Source organism: Eufriesea mexicana, unplaced genomic scaffold (genome assembly GCF_001483705.2).
Source record: "Eufriesea mexicana isolate 0111107269 unplaced genomic scaffold, ASM148370v2 scaffold616, whole genome shotgun sequence".
Lineage (NCBI taxonomy): Eukaryota > Metazoa > Arthropoda > Insecta > Hymenoptera > Apidae > Eufriesea > Eufriesea mexicana.
This window is the reverse complement of record NW_016908770.1, coordinates 232,704-251,825: the sequence shown is the minus strand read 5'-3', so window position 1 is coordinate 251,825 and position 19,122 is coordinate 232,704. Positions and strand designations below refer to the sequence as shown.

General features: G+C 30.6%; 1 protein-coding gene across 1 annotated transcript in view; it reads right to left on the bottom strand.

Moving 5' to 3' along the window:
* The window catches only part of LOC108546108 (flocculation protein FLO11), a 23,056-nt gene extending 4,659 nt beyond the window's left edge, over window positions 1-18,397 (bottom strand). The window contains exons 1-4 of the mRNA XM_017898040.1: window positions 18,321-18,397; window positions 15,819-15,992; window positions 15,050-15,276; window positions 935-1,099 (exon numbers count right to left, since the gene is read on the bottom strand). Of these exons, the coding sequence (XP_017753529.1) occupies window positions 935-1,099; window positions 15,050-15,276; window positions 15,819-15,992; window positions 18,321-18,363 (609 nt within the window). The 5' untranslated portion in view covers window positions 18,364-18,397. The remainder of the gene's footprint in view (window positions 1-934; window positions 1,100-15,049; window positions 15,277-15,818; window positions 15,993-18,320) is intronic.
* Window positions 18,398-19,122: the final 725 nt, after the last annotated feature.

Here is a 19,122-nt window from a genome sequence, read left to right as displayed (position 1 = left end):
ATACAATATTATGATAATAAATAAATATAGTATTAATAAAAAATATATTATATTGATAAAAAAAATAGTTTTATAATATTGTTTTAAGAAATGTAACGTGTATCCATGAAACACTTACTGTTAATAAAATTTTGACCTACTTTAATAAAACTAAATTTTATGACAAATATTTCAGAATTTATTAATTTGTAGTAAAACTAGATTTTCTGGTTCAGTCGTCTTATCTCATATTCACGCGGCACTAGAGCAATTTGTGTCAATGTGAATAATATGCCGCGATGAAGGACTCAATAGTTGTAAAATGACATTAATGATCAATGACCTGGAATGGAAAGCTTTCCTGTAATTTGTTGCACATATAGAGCAGAATTACTCATTATTTTTCAACTACGTGAAAACAGACTTGCAGTAATTTAAACAACGATTGATTTTGGTATATTAAAATATTGAATTTAAATTTTTACATACTTATTATTCAAATTTACATTTTAATATCGTATATATATTTGACATCAAATTTAAGTTTCGATATGAAATTGAAATTTTAATACGTAATATAAAGTATAATATTAATATAAATTTTTAAAATTTAATACATATTTAATCTTGTTTTCAAATTTTATTTTATTATTTAACCCTCTCATGAATAAGCGTTTCGACAGCCTTAAAACAATTTTCCATTTAACTTACTAACTCCACCATGACTCATATCTGGAATAAATGTTTGTCCTAAATATCGCATATATAGCTAAATTATTTTCTAATCTCACTGATGTAATCTTAAAATTTTCTTCTTACACGTATATCATATTTTTTGCACGATATTATTTTCACAAATTTTTCAGCTGTATATGTACGACCGTTAGAAGCCAAAATGTTTTCCTGTGGGAATAAATTGTTCGTTAAAAGAAATCGATCAATTTATAGTATTTACCTTATACGTCTCGTCAACTACTTCAACTGGTTGCTTTGACAGAAAATCATACTCAGGTTCTGCAAGATTGTTCTTAACGATGATAACTTCGTCCTTCGATTTTACGTGGATTTGCGAAGACACTACAGGATTTTTCGTTGTTACCTGTACGTGAGGTTTCGGTTCCTGTAACACATATATTAGATGCAATAAGCGCAAAATTTATGCAAATAACTGCCAACGTTCATATACACTTTTATTACCACATTTAATAAGTAGAATACACGAAGTATTACACGTTCTTGCCTCAAGAACAAGCTCAGGGTAATAACATGATTTTTCATTGCCTTTTTGGTTTTTCTTCATTTTCGGAGTATAGCGAAATCCTTTTATGTAACAAATGTAATTTGATTTAATATTTTTAAATATTATAATAGACAAATTTTTTATTTTCAGATAATTGTTTCAGAGTAGAAAAAAATTTCTCTTTTATTTGTAGTTGAAAATAAACAGTTATTCCAATTATACATTAACTTATCCAATATTCAAGCTTGTAAATTAAAAAAAAAAAGAAACAAAATTAATAATGTATTAAACATTTAATGAAAATATTACTAACTCACAAGATTTTGGTCTTGACGTGTTTCACCTTTGTCTCAAAGTTCTTCTATATGAACGGTGACATACGTTATATTTCTACAACTATATAAAATAAATGTCATTTATTTCTTTCATTATGAAATAATGTATAAATTAATATATCATTTCATCTGAAGTAATCTAAAAAATAAAAAGGTTACATAAAAAGACCCCAATGTACTCCCACATTGCAACAAGCATTTCAATCTGTAGTTTCTATTAAATATTGTATAATTAAGAATATATAATACATATAAAATACAATTATAAAATATATAACTTATTTTTCATTTTTAATACCATACTACCATATAGAATTCAATTCTCCAAATTGGATATCGTATAAAAAATAAATAAGTGACTAACAATACTATTCAACGCAAATTTTAATCTGTATTATCCATTGGGTAATTCTTATAGAGTTTGCTTTCCTGAATACGAATCCGTAATCGAAAATGCTGCATCACTCTCAGTTTTCGGAAAATGTGAGTTTTTATAAAAACGTACGATTTTTTGATCAAATGAAGTATTAATTAAAAAGTAAGATCAGAGGGTTCATTCTTACTTGATACGTTAGATTACACTATCCCGAGTTTATCAATGTCTATAATTATAATTATTTGTGCTTCTGAATAATTATAATTGGTCATAAAAGTTTAAACATAAGCCGCCTTCTACGCACTTTTGTATTTTTACAAAATGTTCTTTAAATGAGAACCCCACATACCCATAGCGCGCTTCTCTAGACTCGACAGTACTGTAGCTACGCATGATCCCAGTACCAAGCGCATATATATCTTTCTTGTTTTTACAATGTTATTTATTCATCGTTTTGATCTTCATTTGAGATTTTTTTACTGTACACATTTTAAACAATCAATAACATATTAGTTAATAACTAAGATATTATAAGTGAAAACAAACTGATAAAATTAATAGTAAATATTGTTTATGTATAATTATTATATGTTCTTTTATGTTATTGTAAAAGTAGCAAGGTATTAAAAAAAAAATGTATAAAATGTGCAGAAAAATATGCTACATAGTACGAATAGTGGTACTAAATAAATTTAATACACCCACAATACAATCCGTTGATACGGCACTAATAACGTCGATAAGGTAGACAAGGACAGAATTCGAGCGCCTTCGATCAGCGCCATCTATGATTTTGGACCAGATGATCAGAAAAGTAATAGGAATGTAGAATGAGCAAGGAGGTCGTCCACACCTGGTCATGTGAGAGACAAGGACGGAAAGCGGATAGAAAAGGATAGAATGGACTCGGCAGGGAAAAATCACAAATTACCAAGTTTCTGTAATTAATCTACGAACTTTTATAATTACATTGTGAAGCGGAAACTATTGGCAACATTCTAATGTAAAATTCGACAGCAATTTGTTGCTAATTAGCTTGCTATTAATAATTATTTTATGGCGTTCATGATTTCGTAACATTGACCGGGATAATCTTTCGAGAAAATATTAAATAATGAATAAATCTAGAAATAAAATGTGAACAAAAGTTATATGAGAAGATGCCCAAGGATATTCTCTTCATTATGTGTCCATCTAATTCATAAATTGACTACGCAGAAAATAGTAATTAATGAAAAACCAATGGCTTCTTCGACAACAATTCAAACACTCGGTAGGATAATAATTAATAATTAATTAATTAGGGACAAATTTATATCAAAAGTTATATTAGAAAGTTCGCCAAGGCTGCGCCTTTACGATGAAATTATAAAAGTTCATAAATTAATTGCAGAAATTGAATAACTTGTTAATTTTCTAATACCGAAAGAATACTCAAACGATAACAGTTCAAGGTTCCAGTCAAAACTCATAGATGGCGCTGATCAAAAGCGCTTCAATTTGAATCGGTTACCAACTTTGGTTATATGCTTTTGACACATCCTATTATTGGACAGTAATTGTATAATGGATATTTTCGACTGTAAATGGCGAATGAATCTGTACCTGGAGAAAATGACGAAATATTGAGGGAATAATGAAAACAAAGGATACCTAGGGTGAGTAATGTAAAAGGGAATGTGTCTGGGTTGTGCATATTGAGCAAAAAAAATAAATCAATAGGTTACGTACTGTCAACAGAATGTAGACCACGCGTTTGAGAAAGGAGAAAATTGGAAATATCAATAAATGAAAGGATGCAGATGTATGTCATATTTAGAAATTTAGAATGCTGTAGTCTCAAAGTTTGTATAGACATATAATGAAAGAATCAAGAAATGTAGAAATGTGTAAACGGGATTAGTTAACAAACAATGTGTAAGTATAAAATCTGATAATTTCAACCATAGGGGACGTATTATTAATTAATGTACCAACCTGTATGTCAAGTCATGAAATATGGATAAAATTAAGCAATATCTATGAGACGAATAAAAAACGGCAAAGATATTCTGTTACAGAGGAATTTTTCATACATAAATCTAAATTTGAACATGATATGGTAATCCACATTGCATTGCTGACAGGTAAGTTTTCAAATTACATGCATTAAGACGTAAAATAGAATAAACAATGCTTATAACTAAAATCTTATGTATGTTTCTAGAATGTGTATTTGCAAATGCATGGGAGTTAATGCAGAAAGAAGAAAAGGAAATAGATAATCACAAAACTGAACTGACTGCCAAGGAAGCAAAGGGAGAAGCAGATCTATAGCCTTCAAACCTTAGGAGAAGAGATGTTTCAAGTACAATTCCGCTAGACATCTTGCATGTGCATATTGGTAAAGCAACAAAGGTAACAAAGAAATTAAATGTTACACTTGTGGCAGATTGGAATAAAAATCAGTAAAATTTCTAGGATTAAGAAGAAAAGACAAGGCTTAAGAAGTATACTCTCCACATGAGACATATAAGAAGTCCAATTATTTATTTGGTAAAAATCATTTGGACTGTTATTTTGGAAACATAAAGGAAAGAAAAGGAGATCAAGATAAAAAAAAAAAACACGTGCTTCTTGACAGAGAATGATGGAACAAAATAATGGATTTTGGACTCCAAGACAACTAGCCATATGGTTAAACTAGAATATTTTAAAAACAGGAAGAAATAGGAGTGGAGTTTGGATCAGTGTAAAGAAATATTTCCATGGAAGCTAGAGCGAAGTTTAGAATAGAGCCAGATACTTGAATATTGTTTGTGTGTTCCACACTTGAGACAGAATTTATTGTCAGTAAATCTGATAACTTGAGATGGTGGTGAAGTAATGTTCAAGGAAAATGAAGTAATAGTTCATAAGAATCAAGAAGAAATATTCGTAGGGAAGATGTATAATAATGGACTTTATACCAGTAGAGAGGAACAAGAAGCTGGTAGAGAGGCACAGAAAATTGGGGAATCTATGTATAGGGAAGATGAAAGAGTTGTCCACGAAAGTATTGAAAATGAAATTAACGAAAAGAGTAGTAAAGACAAGAATTGGAGAATGCAGGATATTTTTGTGAAGCAAAGCAATCGAAGATTCCACTTAGAGGGACAAGAACATGATTGAAAAGCTAGTTGGAGACAAAATATTCTGATTTATGTAAGCTTATACAGCCAGAGGCATAGGACAGGAATAGGTATGTGATTGACAGTCTTAGATTTTACTAATTTTGTGAGGATTTTTCTTATGGAATCAAATACTTAGCATTATTGAGATTGTAAAAGTATGTTGCAGCAGCAGAAGTAAAGTGGAACACAGACTTATATGCGATAATGGAAGCAGGAAGGTTTATCAATCAAGAATTCAAGAATTGGTGCAGACAGACAATAATTATACTAGATTACACGACACTGTGCACACCTAAACTGAATGGAAAGACTTCATCATTCATTATTTATTGAATAAGATATAAGCACTCCTGTATGACTGGAATGGAAAAGAAAATGTGGGTGGAAGCTGTGTATTTTGCAGTTTATCTGCAGAATGAAAGTTTTGCAAAAGCAATGAATACAACTGCATATGGAAAGTGAGTAGGAGAAAGATCTCTCATATAAATTATGCAATTTTGAAGAAACTAATACTTTTTGTTTGCAGATTCATTTGAAGAAAAGTAAACTCTGCTAGAATTATCTAATGAATATTACAGATTAGGATTTGTATTGACAATGTAATTAAATAAAGGATACAGCATAATCTATGTACTACTGAAGAATATGGTTCAGTTTGACACTAGAATTACTAAAAAGGTCAAAAGTATAAAATAAATAAGTATATATAATTACCTTCTTATCTGAATGAAATGTAAACTAACTATTTTCAGAAGCAAATATATATTTACAATAATAAAATAAATATGTATAATTACTTTCCTATCTGAATGAAATGTGAACTAACTATTGTCAGAAGCAAATATATATTTACAATGATTTATGCATCTATAAATTTTTCCTTAATTAATTAATTATTAATCATTATTGCACAGAGGATGCGAACTCATACAGAAGATGCAATTGGTTTTCCATTAATTACTAATTTCTATGCAATTAATTCATGAATTACAAGCACATATGATAGAAACAATATAAAAGTACCATTTATTTCTTCGTAACAATAGTTTTTAGCATATAAGTGTTTGAAATAACATCTTAAAGTTGCGAAAAGCAAAATTCTTAACAAATTTTACGAATTGACATAACTTATATATACACATTATACAAATTATCTAACTAACACATATATATATATTACTATACAATATATTTTTATAATTAATTTAATAATTAATTTTATTAATTTATAAGCTTTCTATAGTGGAAAATAAATATTTTTTAATTTATTATTTGCATAACAGAAACATATTTGTATTTGCATCATTTTTATTAATAAATATAAGACATCGTTTGATATTTTACATGGATACTTTGGCAAATGGCTATCTCAAACACGAAGCATCTTCCCGCGAAACAAGCATAGCTTGTCCAATCACAGCGCATTTCTAGTCGACGCGAATCCATCATGCCGGTAAAACGTGAACAAAAATGTTTACGCGCGTTAAAGTAAAATTTTCAGTGCCGGAACAATACGTTTCGTAAAATAGTGTCATCATTGATTAGTGTTTTAATTACTGCAACTGACGAAATTAATATTCAACAATGATAATGCAGTTATTCTTTCGGAACATTGAACAACTTTAGTAACATCTTCGCGATATTTACGAAAGGAACACAACAAAAGTTTAAGAATTCGAGAGAACTTTACCAAGAGCAGGATAACTAACTACGAACATTTGTTCGGTAGTAATATAACACATGTGGAAAAAAGTTAAGTAACATAGTGAAAATCGTTTACTGATACATGTGCGACATGAATTAGTGTAAGTGCGAATCATATAATAGAACTAGTCACTTGTTATCGATTGTAAATTCCAGAACTCGATCGTCCACAGGGATATTGGTTAGCATTACTCGGCATAGGCAGTTTCTTCCTATTCTTTCTTCCATTTCGACGGTACATATGTGAAATAAAATGAACAAGTGCAAGAGTGTATCAAATTGTGCTGTGTTGTTACGTGTTATCGTTATTGTTTAGATATTGGAAACTTCGATCTTGCATTGCCATATTTCGATATCACTCGTTAGAATAGAATGTTTCCTGATCAGTAGGCCCATTTCTTTCCGATTTGGACCATTCATTCTCGCGTGTAGTGATGGAAGTGCGAGTGCGTGTAAAATCGAATTATTCCCTTATCTATCTTCGCTTAGATATATGAAATTCCTGCATCGTATTAGAATATTTTGTTACGGCTAATCACAGTATACTCTTTTCTAATCAGCAGACCTATCTTTTCTCGATTTTCGCCGTTTTCTTTCTAACAACAGTGTCGAATGTGGAAGGGCGTAGCAGGTCGTACTACGACGTTATCTCTCGTGGCGTAGTTCTGTGAAACTACTGTTTTTGATTTTAATTTTTCATTATCACTCGATAGAACGGGCTCTTCTCTAATAGAATCAGTGGTTTTTTCCCTATCTTCGCCGTTTTTTTTCTAAATACAGTGCCAAATGTGTAAGCGTGTGGCAGGTCGTGGTGCGACGATATCTCTCGAGGCTTAGTTCTTTGAAACTTCGTTTTTTAATTTTGATTTTTCATCATCACTCGATAGAACGGGCTCTGCTTTAATAGAATCAGTGGTTTTTTTTAAAGATTTTCGTCGTTTTTTTTCTAACACAGTGTCGAATGTGGAAGGGCGTAGCAGGTCGTACTACGACGTTATCTCTCGTGGCTTAGTTCTCTGAAACTTCAATTTCTGATTTTGATTTTTCTATATCACTCGATAGAACGAGCTCTTGTCTAATAGAATCAGTCGTTTTTTTTTCGATTTTCGCTGTTTTTATTCTAAATACAGTGTCGAATGTGGACGGGCGTGGCAGGTCGTACTGTGTCGTTACCTCTCGTGGCTTAGCTCTTTGAAACTTGGATTTTTGATTTTGATTTTTCTGTGTCACTCGATAGAACAGGCTCTTCTCTAATAGAATCAGTTGTTTTTTTTTTCGTTTTTTGCCGGTTTTTTTTTCTAAATACAGTCCCGAAAGTGGAAGGGCGTGGCAGGTCGTACTGCTTCGTTATGTTTCGCGTCTTAGAGTCCTATACTTCGTCTTTTGATTAGGTTTCTTTGCTATCACTTAATAGAACAGATCGTTGCCTAATTATTTTCCCGATTTTTTCAGGAAATTAAAAGAAAATTACAGAAAAACGTGGGAAACATCGTTATGTCCATGGCAGTGTGTCTGCATCAGGTCGAAGAATGTAAGTCTTTATTTTAACATAACCTTCAGTTGTAAATAAATAAGTAGTTTTATGTAAATAAGTAAGATATAAGCCATTCTTTTTCTATCTTTTATTACTTATAGCTAAGCCTGGTTGTGTAAAGACAATATTTTATTGAAATATACGTGCTCGTGCAGTAGGAGAAAAATATTGTAGGAATTATTTTATATGGCAAGAAAGAATTGACACTGTAAATATGTAAATAATAATATGTCTTTTTGATTCTAGGTCGACTAGCCATATGACATGCAGGACAGATATATTTGGTGGCGACAAAAGGACTGAGAGAGGGAGATGGGTTTGTCAGATGCAGAGATATCGAGATTACAGTCAGATTGAACGGAATGTTGTGTTCCAGATCTGAGTATATATTGATATCAGTGATCAAAGTCAATGACCAACACTAATTTGTTAAGTTTTAGAAAGATGAAGTTGATGTATATAAAGAAAATGGAGAAGTTCAATTGAAAGCATTAAGACGTGAAAATGCATATCATGTGGATCAGAAAACATAAATAAGGAAGCATATGGATCAACAAAGAAAGGTGTGTAATATTGATGACTGGGCCATGCAAATATAAGGATCATTTAAGGGATGAAAAAAAAATGATTGGTAATAGTTATGCAAAGTAGAAATAAATTCAATATAGAATTTAAATGTTGCAGTAGGGCAAAAATCTGGAGAAATATCTATAGAAACTTTAAAACTATAAAAGCAGCAGTATTAATGGGAATGTGGCACATGGACTTGATGAGGCTAATAAAACCAATGTCAAAAGGAGGTAAAAGGTACGTCTTAACTGTTGATGATTCTTCGATAGTGTTTATTGTCTTGCTTGTACAGGAGAAGAGTCAGAAAGCTGAGAAAATAAAAAGATTGATGGAATTGAAAGAAAATCAGTCTGTCATGAAGTTAAAAAGTACTTATGTGCTCAGGCAATGAAGGTGAGTATGTGGGGCAATAGTTCCAGGTTTGGTTACATCGAAAGGAAATAAATCATGATTTGATTTCAGCCAAGAAATCGCAGTGCAATGAAGTTACAGAGAGGAAGAACAAATTCACCATAGAGATGACAAGGGCACTTATGATGGATTCAGACTTCAGACTTCGGATAAGTAATGTAAAGAGGAATGTGTGTGGGTTGTGCATGTTCTTAGCAAAAGAATAAATCAACAGATTATGGACTGCCAACAGAATGTAAGCCACGTGTTTGAGTGCGGAAAACAAAATTTGAGAAGGAAATTGGAAGTGTTAATAGATGGAAGGATCAAGATGGATATCATATTTGAAAATTTACAGTGATCTTCATGCCATAATCTCAAGGTTTGTATGAACATACAATGGAAGAACCAAGAAATATAGAAAAGTATAAACAGGATTGGTTAACAAACAATTTGTAGGTACGAAATCTGAGAGTTTCAATCACAGGGGAGGAATTCATGTATCAGCCTTACATCAAGTCATGAAATATGGGTAAAATTAAGTAATGTCTATGAGAAGGATAAGAACAGCAAGAATATTCCGTTATAGGGGAATTCTTCATGTATAAATATAAATTTAAACGTGATATTGTAACCCACATTGCGTGTCAGGCAGATAAGTTTTCAAATTACATGCATTAGGGAGTAAGATAGAAAGGACAATGCTTATTACTAAAATCTTATGTATGTTTCTAGATTGTGTATTTGCAAATGCCTGGGAGTTAACACAGAAAGAAGAAAAGGAAATAGATAATCTCAAAACTGAACTGATTGCCAAGGAAGCAAGGGAAAAGCAGATCAAAATGAATGTGTAGCCATCATAGTCCAGGAGGCGTGGTGTTTCAAGTTCAACTCCACTAAACATTTTGCGAGTACATATTGAACAAACAAATAAGGTAATAAAGAAATTAAATATTTTAGTTTTGAAAGATTAGGATAAAAATCAGATAAATTTCTAGGATTAGAAAGACAAGACGAAACTCAAGAAGTGCACTCCTTGTGTGTTACATGTAAGAAGTCTAATTATTTGGAAAAATCATTTAGATTGTGGTTTTATAGAGAAAGGAAAGAAAGGAAAGAAAAGGAGATCAAGATAAAAAGAGGAAAGTGTGCTTCTTGACAGAGAGCAATGGAACAGAATAATGGGTTTTGGACTGGGGAACAATGATCCATATAGTTACTAAACTGGAATATTTTAAAAGTAGGAAGAAATAAGAATGGAAATTGGAGTAGTGTAAAGAAATATTTCCATGGAAGCTAAAGCGAAAGTTAGAATAGAGCCAGATACTTGAATATTGTTTGTGTTCTACACTTGAGACAGAATTTATTGTCAGTAAATCTGATAACTGGAGATAGTGGTGAAGTAATGCTCAAGGAAAATGAAGTAATAGCTCTTAAGAATAAAGAAGAAATATTCGTAGGGAAGATGGATAATAATGGTCTTTATACTAGTAGAAAGGAACAAGAAGCTGGTAGAAAGACACAGAAAGTTGGGGAATCTATGTATGGGGAATATGAAATAGTTGTCCACGAAAGTATTGAAAATGAAATTAACGAAAAGAGTAGTAAAGACAGGAATTGGAGAATGCAGGATATTTTTGTGAAGCAAAGCAATCGAAGATTCCATTTGGAGAGACAAGAACAAGGTTGAAGAGTCAGTTGGAAACAAAACATTCTAATTCATGTGAGCTTATACAGCCAGAGGCATGGGACAGGAATAGGTATGTGATTGACAGTCTTAGATTTTACTAATTTTGTAAGGATTTATGTTATGGAATCAAATATTGAAGCATTACAGACATTGTTTGTGTTGCAGCAGCAGAAGAAAAGTGGAATAACACACAGACTTAGATGCTATAATGGAGGGATGTGTGTTTGTCAGTCTAGAATACAAAAATTGATGCAGACAGAAAGTAATTATACTGGATTATACGACACTGTAAACACCTCAACTGAATGGAAAGGATTAATCGAACATTATTGGATAACATACGAGCACTCTTGTACGACTGGAATGGAGAAGAAATTATGGATAAAAGCTGTGTATTTCGCAACTTATCTACAGAATAAAAGTTCTGCAACAGGAGTGAATACAACTGCACATAGAAAGTGAGTAGGAGAAAGATCTCACATATAAATTACACGTTTTTGGAGAAACTAATATTCTTCGATATCTGAGAGTAATAGAGCAATTTTGTTTGCAGATTTGTTTCAAGGAAAATAAACTCTGCAAGAATTACACAATGAATATTACTGATTAAGATTTGTATTAACAATGTAATTAAATAAATGATACAACTTAATCTTTGTACCAAGAGTTTGATTTATTTTAATATTAGAATTATCAAAGTGGTCTCATGCATAAAATATTGTAAATTTATAGTTGTTCTATCGAAAGTTACTATTAATTTCATTGCGATAGGAAGAAAATTATACATACTTATTTTTTTTATGCATTTAACACCTTTAGTAATTCTAGATAAATTAATTCCTTTTTAATTAATTAATTTGTAATAATTATTGCACAGAGGGTGAGATGCAATTATAAAAATTCACGAATTAATTACTGAAACTCCGGATTTGTTAATTTTCCACTGCCGAATAAATTTATTAGGATAATAACCGATTCAAATTTAAGCGCCTTCAATCAGCGCCATCTATGATTTGGGCTCAAAAATCACGAAAGTAATAGGACAGAGAGGGGATAGAAAAGGATAGAAGGGCTCCGGCCGTGAAAAATTAATTAATTACTCAATTTCTGTAACTAATTTATGAACTTTTATAATTTCATTGCAAAGCTGGAACTTCAGGCTACATTCCTATATAATTTTCGTAAAGAATTTAACTCTAAATTGTTAGTTATTGATTATCGTCTAATGGCGTCCATGATTTCGTAACGACAACTGTCACGATCTTCCGTGGAAATATTTAATACTAGGCAAAACTAGAAACAAAATGTGAATAAAAGTGATATGAGAAGATTCGCAAGAACATTGTTTTTCTAATTAGTGCATAAAGTTTCACAAATTAATTGCGTAAAGGATAGTAATTAACGAAAAACGAATGGCATTTTCGACAACAATTCAAACACTCCGTAGAATAATAATTAATAATTACTTAATTAGGGACAAATTTATATCGAGGGTTATATTGAAAAGTACCTGAAAGATCTGCCTTTACGATGCATTTATAAAAGTTCATAAATTAATCACAGATATTGAGTAATTAATTAATTTTCTTATAAAAATTGAAAAAGGAACAGTCAGCGCTACCTATGATTTTGTACTGGAACTAACGGAGCACAAGCTTGCAGGTAAAAATCATAGGCGGCGCTGACTGTTCCTTTTCGAATTTTTATTAGAAGATTAATTAATTACTCAATATCTGGGATTAATTTATGAACTTTTATAATTGCATCGTAAAGGCAGACCCGTCAAGAACTTTCCAATATATTTTTCGATATAGATTTGTCCCTAATTAATTTATTATTAATTAATATTCTATGCAGTGTTTGAATTGTTGTCGAAGACGCCATTGGTTTTTCGTTAATTACTATTTTCTGCGTAGTCAATTTATGAATTAGATGGACACATAATGAAGAGAATATCCTTGGGCATCTTCTCATATAACTTTTGTTCACATTTTATTTCTAGATTTATTCATTATTTAATATTTTCTCGAAAGATTATCCCGGTCAATGTTACGAAATCATGAACGCCATAAAATAATTATTAATAGCAAGCTAATTAGCAACAAATTGCTGTCGAATTTTACATTAGAATGTTGCCAATAGTTTCCGCTTCACAATGTAATTATAAAAGTTCGTAGATTAATTACAGAAACTTGGTAATTTGTGATTTTTCCCTGCCGAGTCCATTCTATCCTTTTCTATCCGCTTTCCGTCCTTGTCTCTCACATGACCAGGTGTGGACGACCTCCTTGCTCATTCTACATTCCTATTACTTTTCTGATCATCTGGTCCAAAATCATAGATGGCGCTGATCGAAGGCGCTCGAATTCTGTCCTTGTCTACCTTATCGACGTTATTAGTGCCGTATCAACGGATTGTATTGTGGGTGTATTAAATTTATTTAGTACCACTATTCGTACTATGTAGCATATTTTTCTGCACATTTTATACATTTTTTTTTTAATACCTTGCTACTTTTACAATAACATAAAAGAAAATACAATAATTATATATAAACAATATTTACTATTAATTTTATCAGTTTGTTTTCACTTATAATATCTTAGTTATTAACTAATATGTTATTGATTGTTTAAAATGTGTACAGTAAAAAAATCTCAAATGAAGATCAAAACGATGAATAAATAACATTGTAAAGACAAGAAAGATATATATGCGCTTGGTACTGGGATCATGCGTAGCTACGGTACTGTCGAGTCTAGAGAAGCGCGCAATGGGTATGTGGGGTTCAAACATCGTATACACGTTACGGACGAATATTTTCTCGATCTAATTGAATTGAAAACTATTTCGACAATTCTGTTCCATGGTTTCTTTTTCACAAAAACCTACACAATATAATACCGTGTAGCAAATTTATGTTAAATAAAGAACTTTTTCTGAGAATGCAAGAATATGAGTGGAAAGTATAATCGGCAGCATATTTTTAAAATTTGATGATTAAATATATTTATTCAGGGGCAGAAATAATTATAATTATGGACATTGATAAGCTTGGGATCCTCTCACATAACTTGCAAGATAACAATGGACCTCTTAACATTCTTACTTTTTATGTAATACTTCATTTTAGCCAAAAATCGTGGCTTTTTAGAAAAACTCGCATTTTTTGGAAACTGAGTGTGAGAGAACAATTTTGATTACGGATTCGTGTTCAGGAAAGTATATTCCACAAGAATCACTTAACGGATATTACAGATTGGAGAAAAAGTTAAAATTTGTAGGATAGTGCAATTTTGTTTTAATTTAAAAATTATGTACGAATATTATATTGGATACTATATGTAATTTATAAAAACATTTTCATAAAGCTTAAAATATACATTCTATGGTACATAAAACGAAATAGAACACTTTGTCATAAATTGCATAAAAATTAAAGCAAAGATTTCGTTCTTAAATTATATTACCATATCGCATACAAATTCTCTAAATTCCATCAAAACTCAATAAATAATAAACAACTTTAAAAAATATTAAATATTATACATAAATATTGTATCAGATATCACAAACGACATTTATCACAGCGAAAAGTTTTCGCGAAATTAAGATTGTATATTACAAGTTATGTAATATACAGATTTACAAACTAGGCTTTTAATTACAACTCCTGCAAAAATTAAAGCAAGAAGTTTATGTAAAGAAAATATTGGATATACGATCTATAATTTATGACTGAAAAGTCATCGTTTAGCTCGAGTTTATGCGATCGTATGAAAGCAGGAACCTCGTATATGATCGTATATACAGAGAAATACATAGATAAGCACGAATAGACGATATAAACCTGAAAAGTTTGTTTCGCGAAAGGGAAAGTATATGTACTTCCTACTTCTGTACACGAATATTTTAACTTACTGCATTTATTTTGATCCCTGACAGCGTAACGCGAGATTCGGGATTCTGATTTTCGAAAATAGGAAATCACGCGCGGTAAATAAATCGTTGGATTATAATATGGAGAAATATTTTTTTTCCTCTCAATATTCACGAAGAGTATCGCTAATTTATCTCACCTGGTTCTTCAGCGGTTGCAATCCATTATCCTCGGTAGAATTAATGACGTTTTGCTCGATGACGGAATTTACAACAACCTTTGTGCCTTTGGTTTGTTTTTTCGTTTCATCCTCAGAATTTATCTTGTGCGTTTTGCTTGGTTGGATAGCAGGAGCCACTTTTTCCTTCGTTTCGCTTGGTTTCGTTTGGATAACCGAATCGCTGCTTTTCTTTGCCTTTTCACTGTCTGAAAGACGGTACAGGTAAGTAACGAAAGTCGTTGGACGTCGTCGAAATTTTATATCGAAGAAAATTTCAAATGTTCCTTCAGATTTTTATAAATTTCGGGTAAAATTGAAGGGTCCTGGAAATATCGCAAAATTTGATTTTCCATTCCAGTTTGAATTTTCAAAATTATTACAGTTTTAAAATTGTTACAAATTATTATGAATTGTAATAAATTAGTAATAATAAGTCGTATTGATTTTAAAATACAAATTTGAAATATATATGTATCACAGTTACATTTACAATATATACATAGTTATATTTGCATCATATAGATAATTATGTACATTTGCAGTATATGCGTAGTTACACTAGCAGTGTATATATTGCTACATATGCAACATATATATACATAATTATACATATACATTTGCAATATATATATAACTATATTTATAAATTTGTAACAATTTTCTATTAAAGATAATAAAGACACTGGAATAGGGTAGCTACCCTGTAAGCAAGGAATTTTCTTTTAAACAGAAAAATACGAAATTATACCTCCTGGTGCACTTTGTGGGCTGAACACCATCACCGTGTTTCCGATAGTGGTAGTGAAATCCAAGAATCCATAGACGGTTTGTGTAATAAAGTCATCGTTTACAACCGTAGGCTTATTTGCTATAGCAGTTTCGACCGAGTGGTTCTTGTAAACTTGGGTCGCGCATTCTGTAACTAAAAGTGAAATCAAATATTCCTTAATACCGCCTATCTTTGCTTGTGTACGTGATCGATCGTTCGAAGAATTGTCGTAAAGTGTAATGTTTTTATGTAACGCGTTACGTTACCAAACGCATAACGCGATAATTCGAAATTTTAGGATGAAAAAAGGATTGCTAAAAAAGAGAACAAAAAAATATTCGTTTTCCAAATATGTAATACAAAAGAAATTTATAGCGTTTCTTCAATTTTTTCCTTCTTTTTTTCTGATACCGAAACGTAGATGCAAATATGAGTAAATATATGCAGAGAATGCAAAAACGCAGGGTATATAATATATTGCGTTTAATTTGAGAAATATCTTTATTATATTTTAGTTGACATCATGATTTAGAAATCAAGTTTTTGTTGTCATTTTTCTTTGACTTAAGTCATTTATTTACTTCGATGTGCGCATATCGTTATTTTCGTTGCGATCATATTGAATTTTCTACTGTACGTTTATATTAAAATTTTTATTATTCGTATTCACTTCTATTGTTGTTCTTGTTATTCTTATTATTTATATTTACTCGCATTAATTAAAATTTCATTTATTTTTCTGTATATGTTTAATGTTTCATTTTATTTCAAATTTAGCGAATAAAAGTTGTGTTGAAACGCGATGTAATAGATCTTTTCAAAATTTTTTACTGCGTAATGTAATTATACAACGTGCTAAGTAACGTACTTTCTACGAGGTGTTTGTATTATTACATGATTTATAAAGTACAATCGGAATGGAATAAATTGACAAGTTACCGTAAAATGAAGTAACAGTTATTCCAGTTTGAATAATTGTACTTAGAAGTTAAAGGAAGTCGTAATACGTACAATTCTTTTAATTTATTTACAACAAAAAAAATAATTTTCCTGCTCTGGAATTACTCTGTTTTGCAACAAATCTATTCTCTTAGTGTAAAAGTACATACACATATTATCCACAAATAATAAGTATAATAGAATAAAATTGACAGTAATTATTATTCATGACAGTTACTTTATCAAATTTATAGATAAAACCATAGATTCTTCACAATTTATCTTTTTATGAGCATCAACTATTGTAGTACTATACCAATTTTTAATTTATAGTTAATATTATAGACAACATTATAGGTAATAATTTATAGATAACTCAATTATATAATATCTACTTATGAGTAATAGTAATTAAACTGAAATAAGTGTACAAATAAGTAAAAGAAATAAGTTTACAGGATGGGAGATATAAAGTATTATTAGAAATCAATAAATAATATATCTAAAATTATAGCATTCTCTGCAACATAATGATAACAAAGTTAATAATTTCTGTCCAATGTATGCAAGTAAATTTGTATATAGCAATGAAAATGAGGAGGCGAACGATCTTTCAAAATCGTTGGATCTGATCTGTCAAAGCCAAGTTGTACGTGTTTTGTCTCCTACTAAATTTCTACCTTCGCGAAATTTACATTTGAATCATAGTTAATTTCGCAGCTGAATGTCGTGTTCAAAATTTCAAGCAACCGATGCTGTAACGAAATGCGCACGTCGTTGCTTTCAAATCGAAGTCCTTTACATTACAGAAGAGTACGTGCATACACGTATATCTGTCTAGTACGTGGCAAGTGTGGGAACGAGTAGCCATTTGGTAATAAAGAAATGTCTAAGGTACTCCTACTGAAACCTTCTGATCAACCTGCACTACACTGGATCGAAGTGCCATGAAAAATATATAGGTTTAAAAGCGACTTGGCTTTGACAGATAGAAGAATTCAAAGGAATCGAATTGGAATCGATCCATCGTTGTTTCTCATTCTCTTTGGATAATATTTCCGTTTTAACAGATCCGTTTTTTAATTTAAATTATTAAAAATCTAAATTTTCTATTTAAATAATTATCTATTTTTGCATTTTTTTCATGACTTTTGTTATTTATGATTATTATAATATTATTATCTTCTAATTATTATTATTGCAAGTATAATAATTATTATTGATGTTATTATTATTGTTACGTATTATTTATGGTAGATTTTGCAATATTAGAAATTCGTATGATAACACGATGTTTGGATTTGACTTATAACAATAAGTAAATAAAGAATTAAGATTTGGAAAAAATTTGAATATTATGAATACAAATGTGATTTAAGCTTGCAAAAGATATTCTTGTAAATGTTATTAAATTCGTAAGTAATAATTCCAAGTTACAGTATCTTTAGGACATTTATAAGACTTGAATAATTCTTTCGTTGTATATGTAATTCCATAAAGATTAAATACAATATCAGAATATAAATTACGACTAATACTTACCATATATCAAAAATAAGACAATGATAAGGTATTTTGACAACATCGTGCTTAGTCAGATTTCATTTTCTTTCAAAACATCAATTTTCAATCTGAAACAAAACATAGGAATAATAAATATAAACGTAACTAAAATGAATTTATCCAATATAACAATAATGATTAATTTATCTGTAAATTACGCGATGCAATATTTTTCAAATTGATCACAGTCAAAATTCATTCTAAAGAGCAAATATCAAGCATGACACGTGCAATGCCAATACTTTTACATAATAGAAATGTGGTAATGGAGAATTCCAAGAAGGTAATTATGGTGAATGCATAAATAAATGGTTCTCCTGGGCGTACTATTCAAACGCTATACGCATCATAGCCCTCGACATTTACATAATGGGTTTTGTGTAATAATTGTCTTAAACAAATGTTCTATGCGTAACACGTCATGCAAGGTTGCTATTCATTCATGAATTATTATTATCCTGTCGAAGGAATTGTAAATAATAGGGAAAAAAGTGTGAGTTACATCAGTCCCAGAAATAGTTGCAAAAATAAGAAACAGAAATATTTATGGAATTACTCTCAGGAATATTCAATATCTTGGAACTCTGATGCTTATCTGCCAGTGTAATTAACATTGACACGCATTTGCAAATGGACCATAATTAATATTCTTTGTTTACTCGTCTTTATATTTTCCCATTTCATTCGTTGTATCATTATAAAATTTGAATAGTTAAGAAACGTTCGATTCAACGATAAACTCTGCTTTTGTACAGTTTACTAGTGGAACGAAATATCTTGT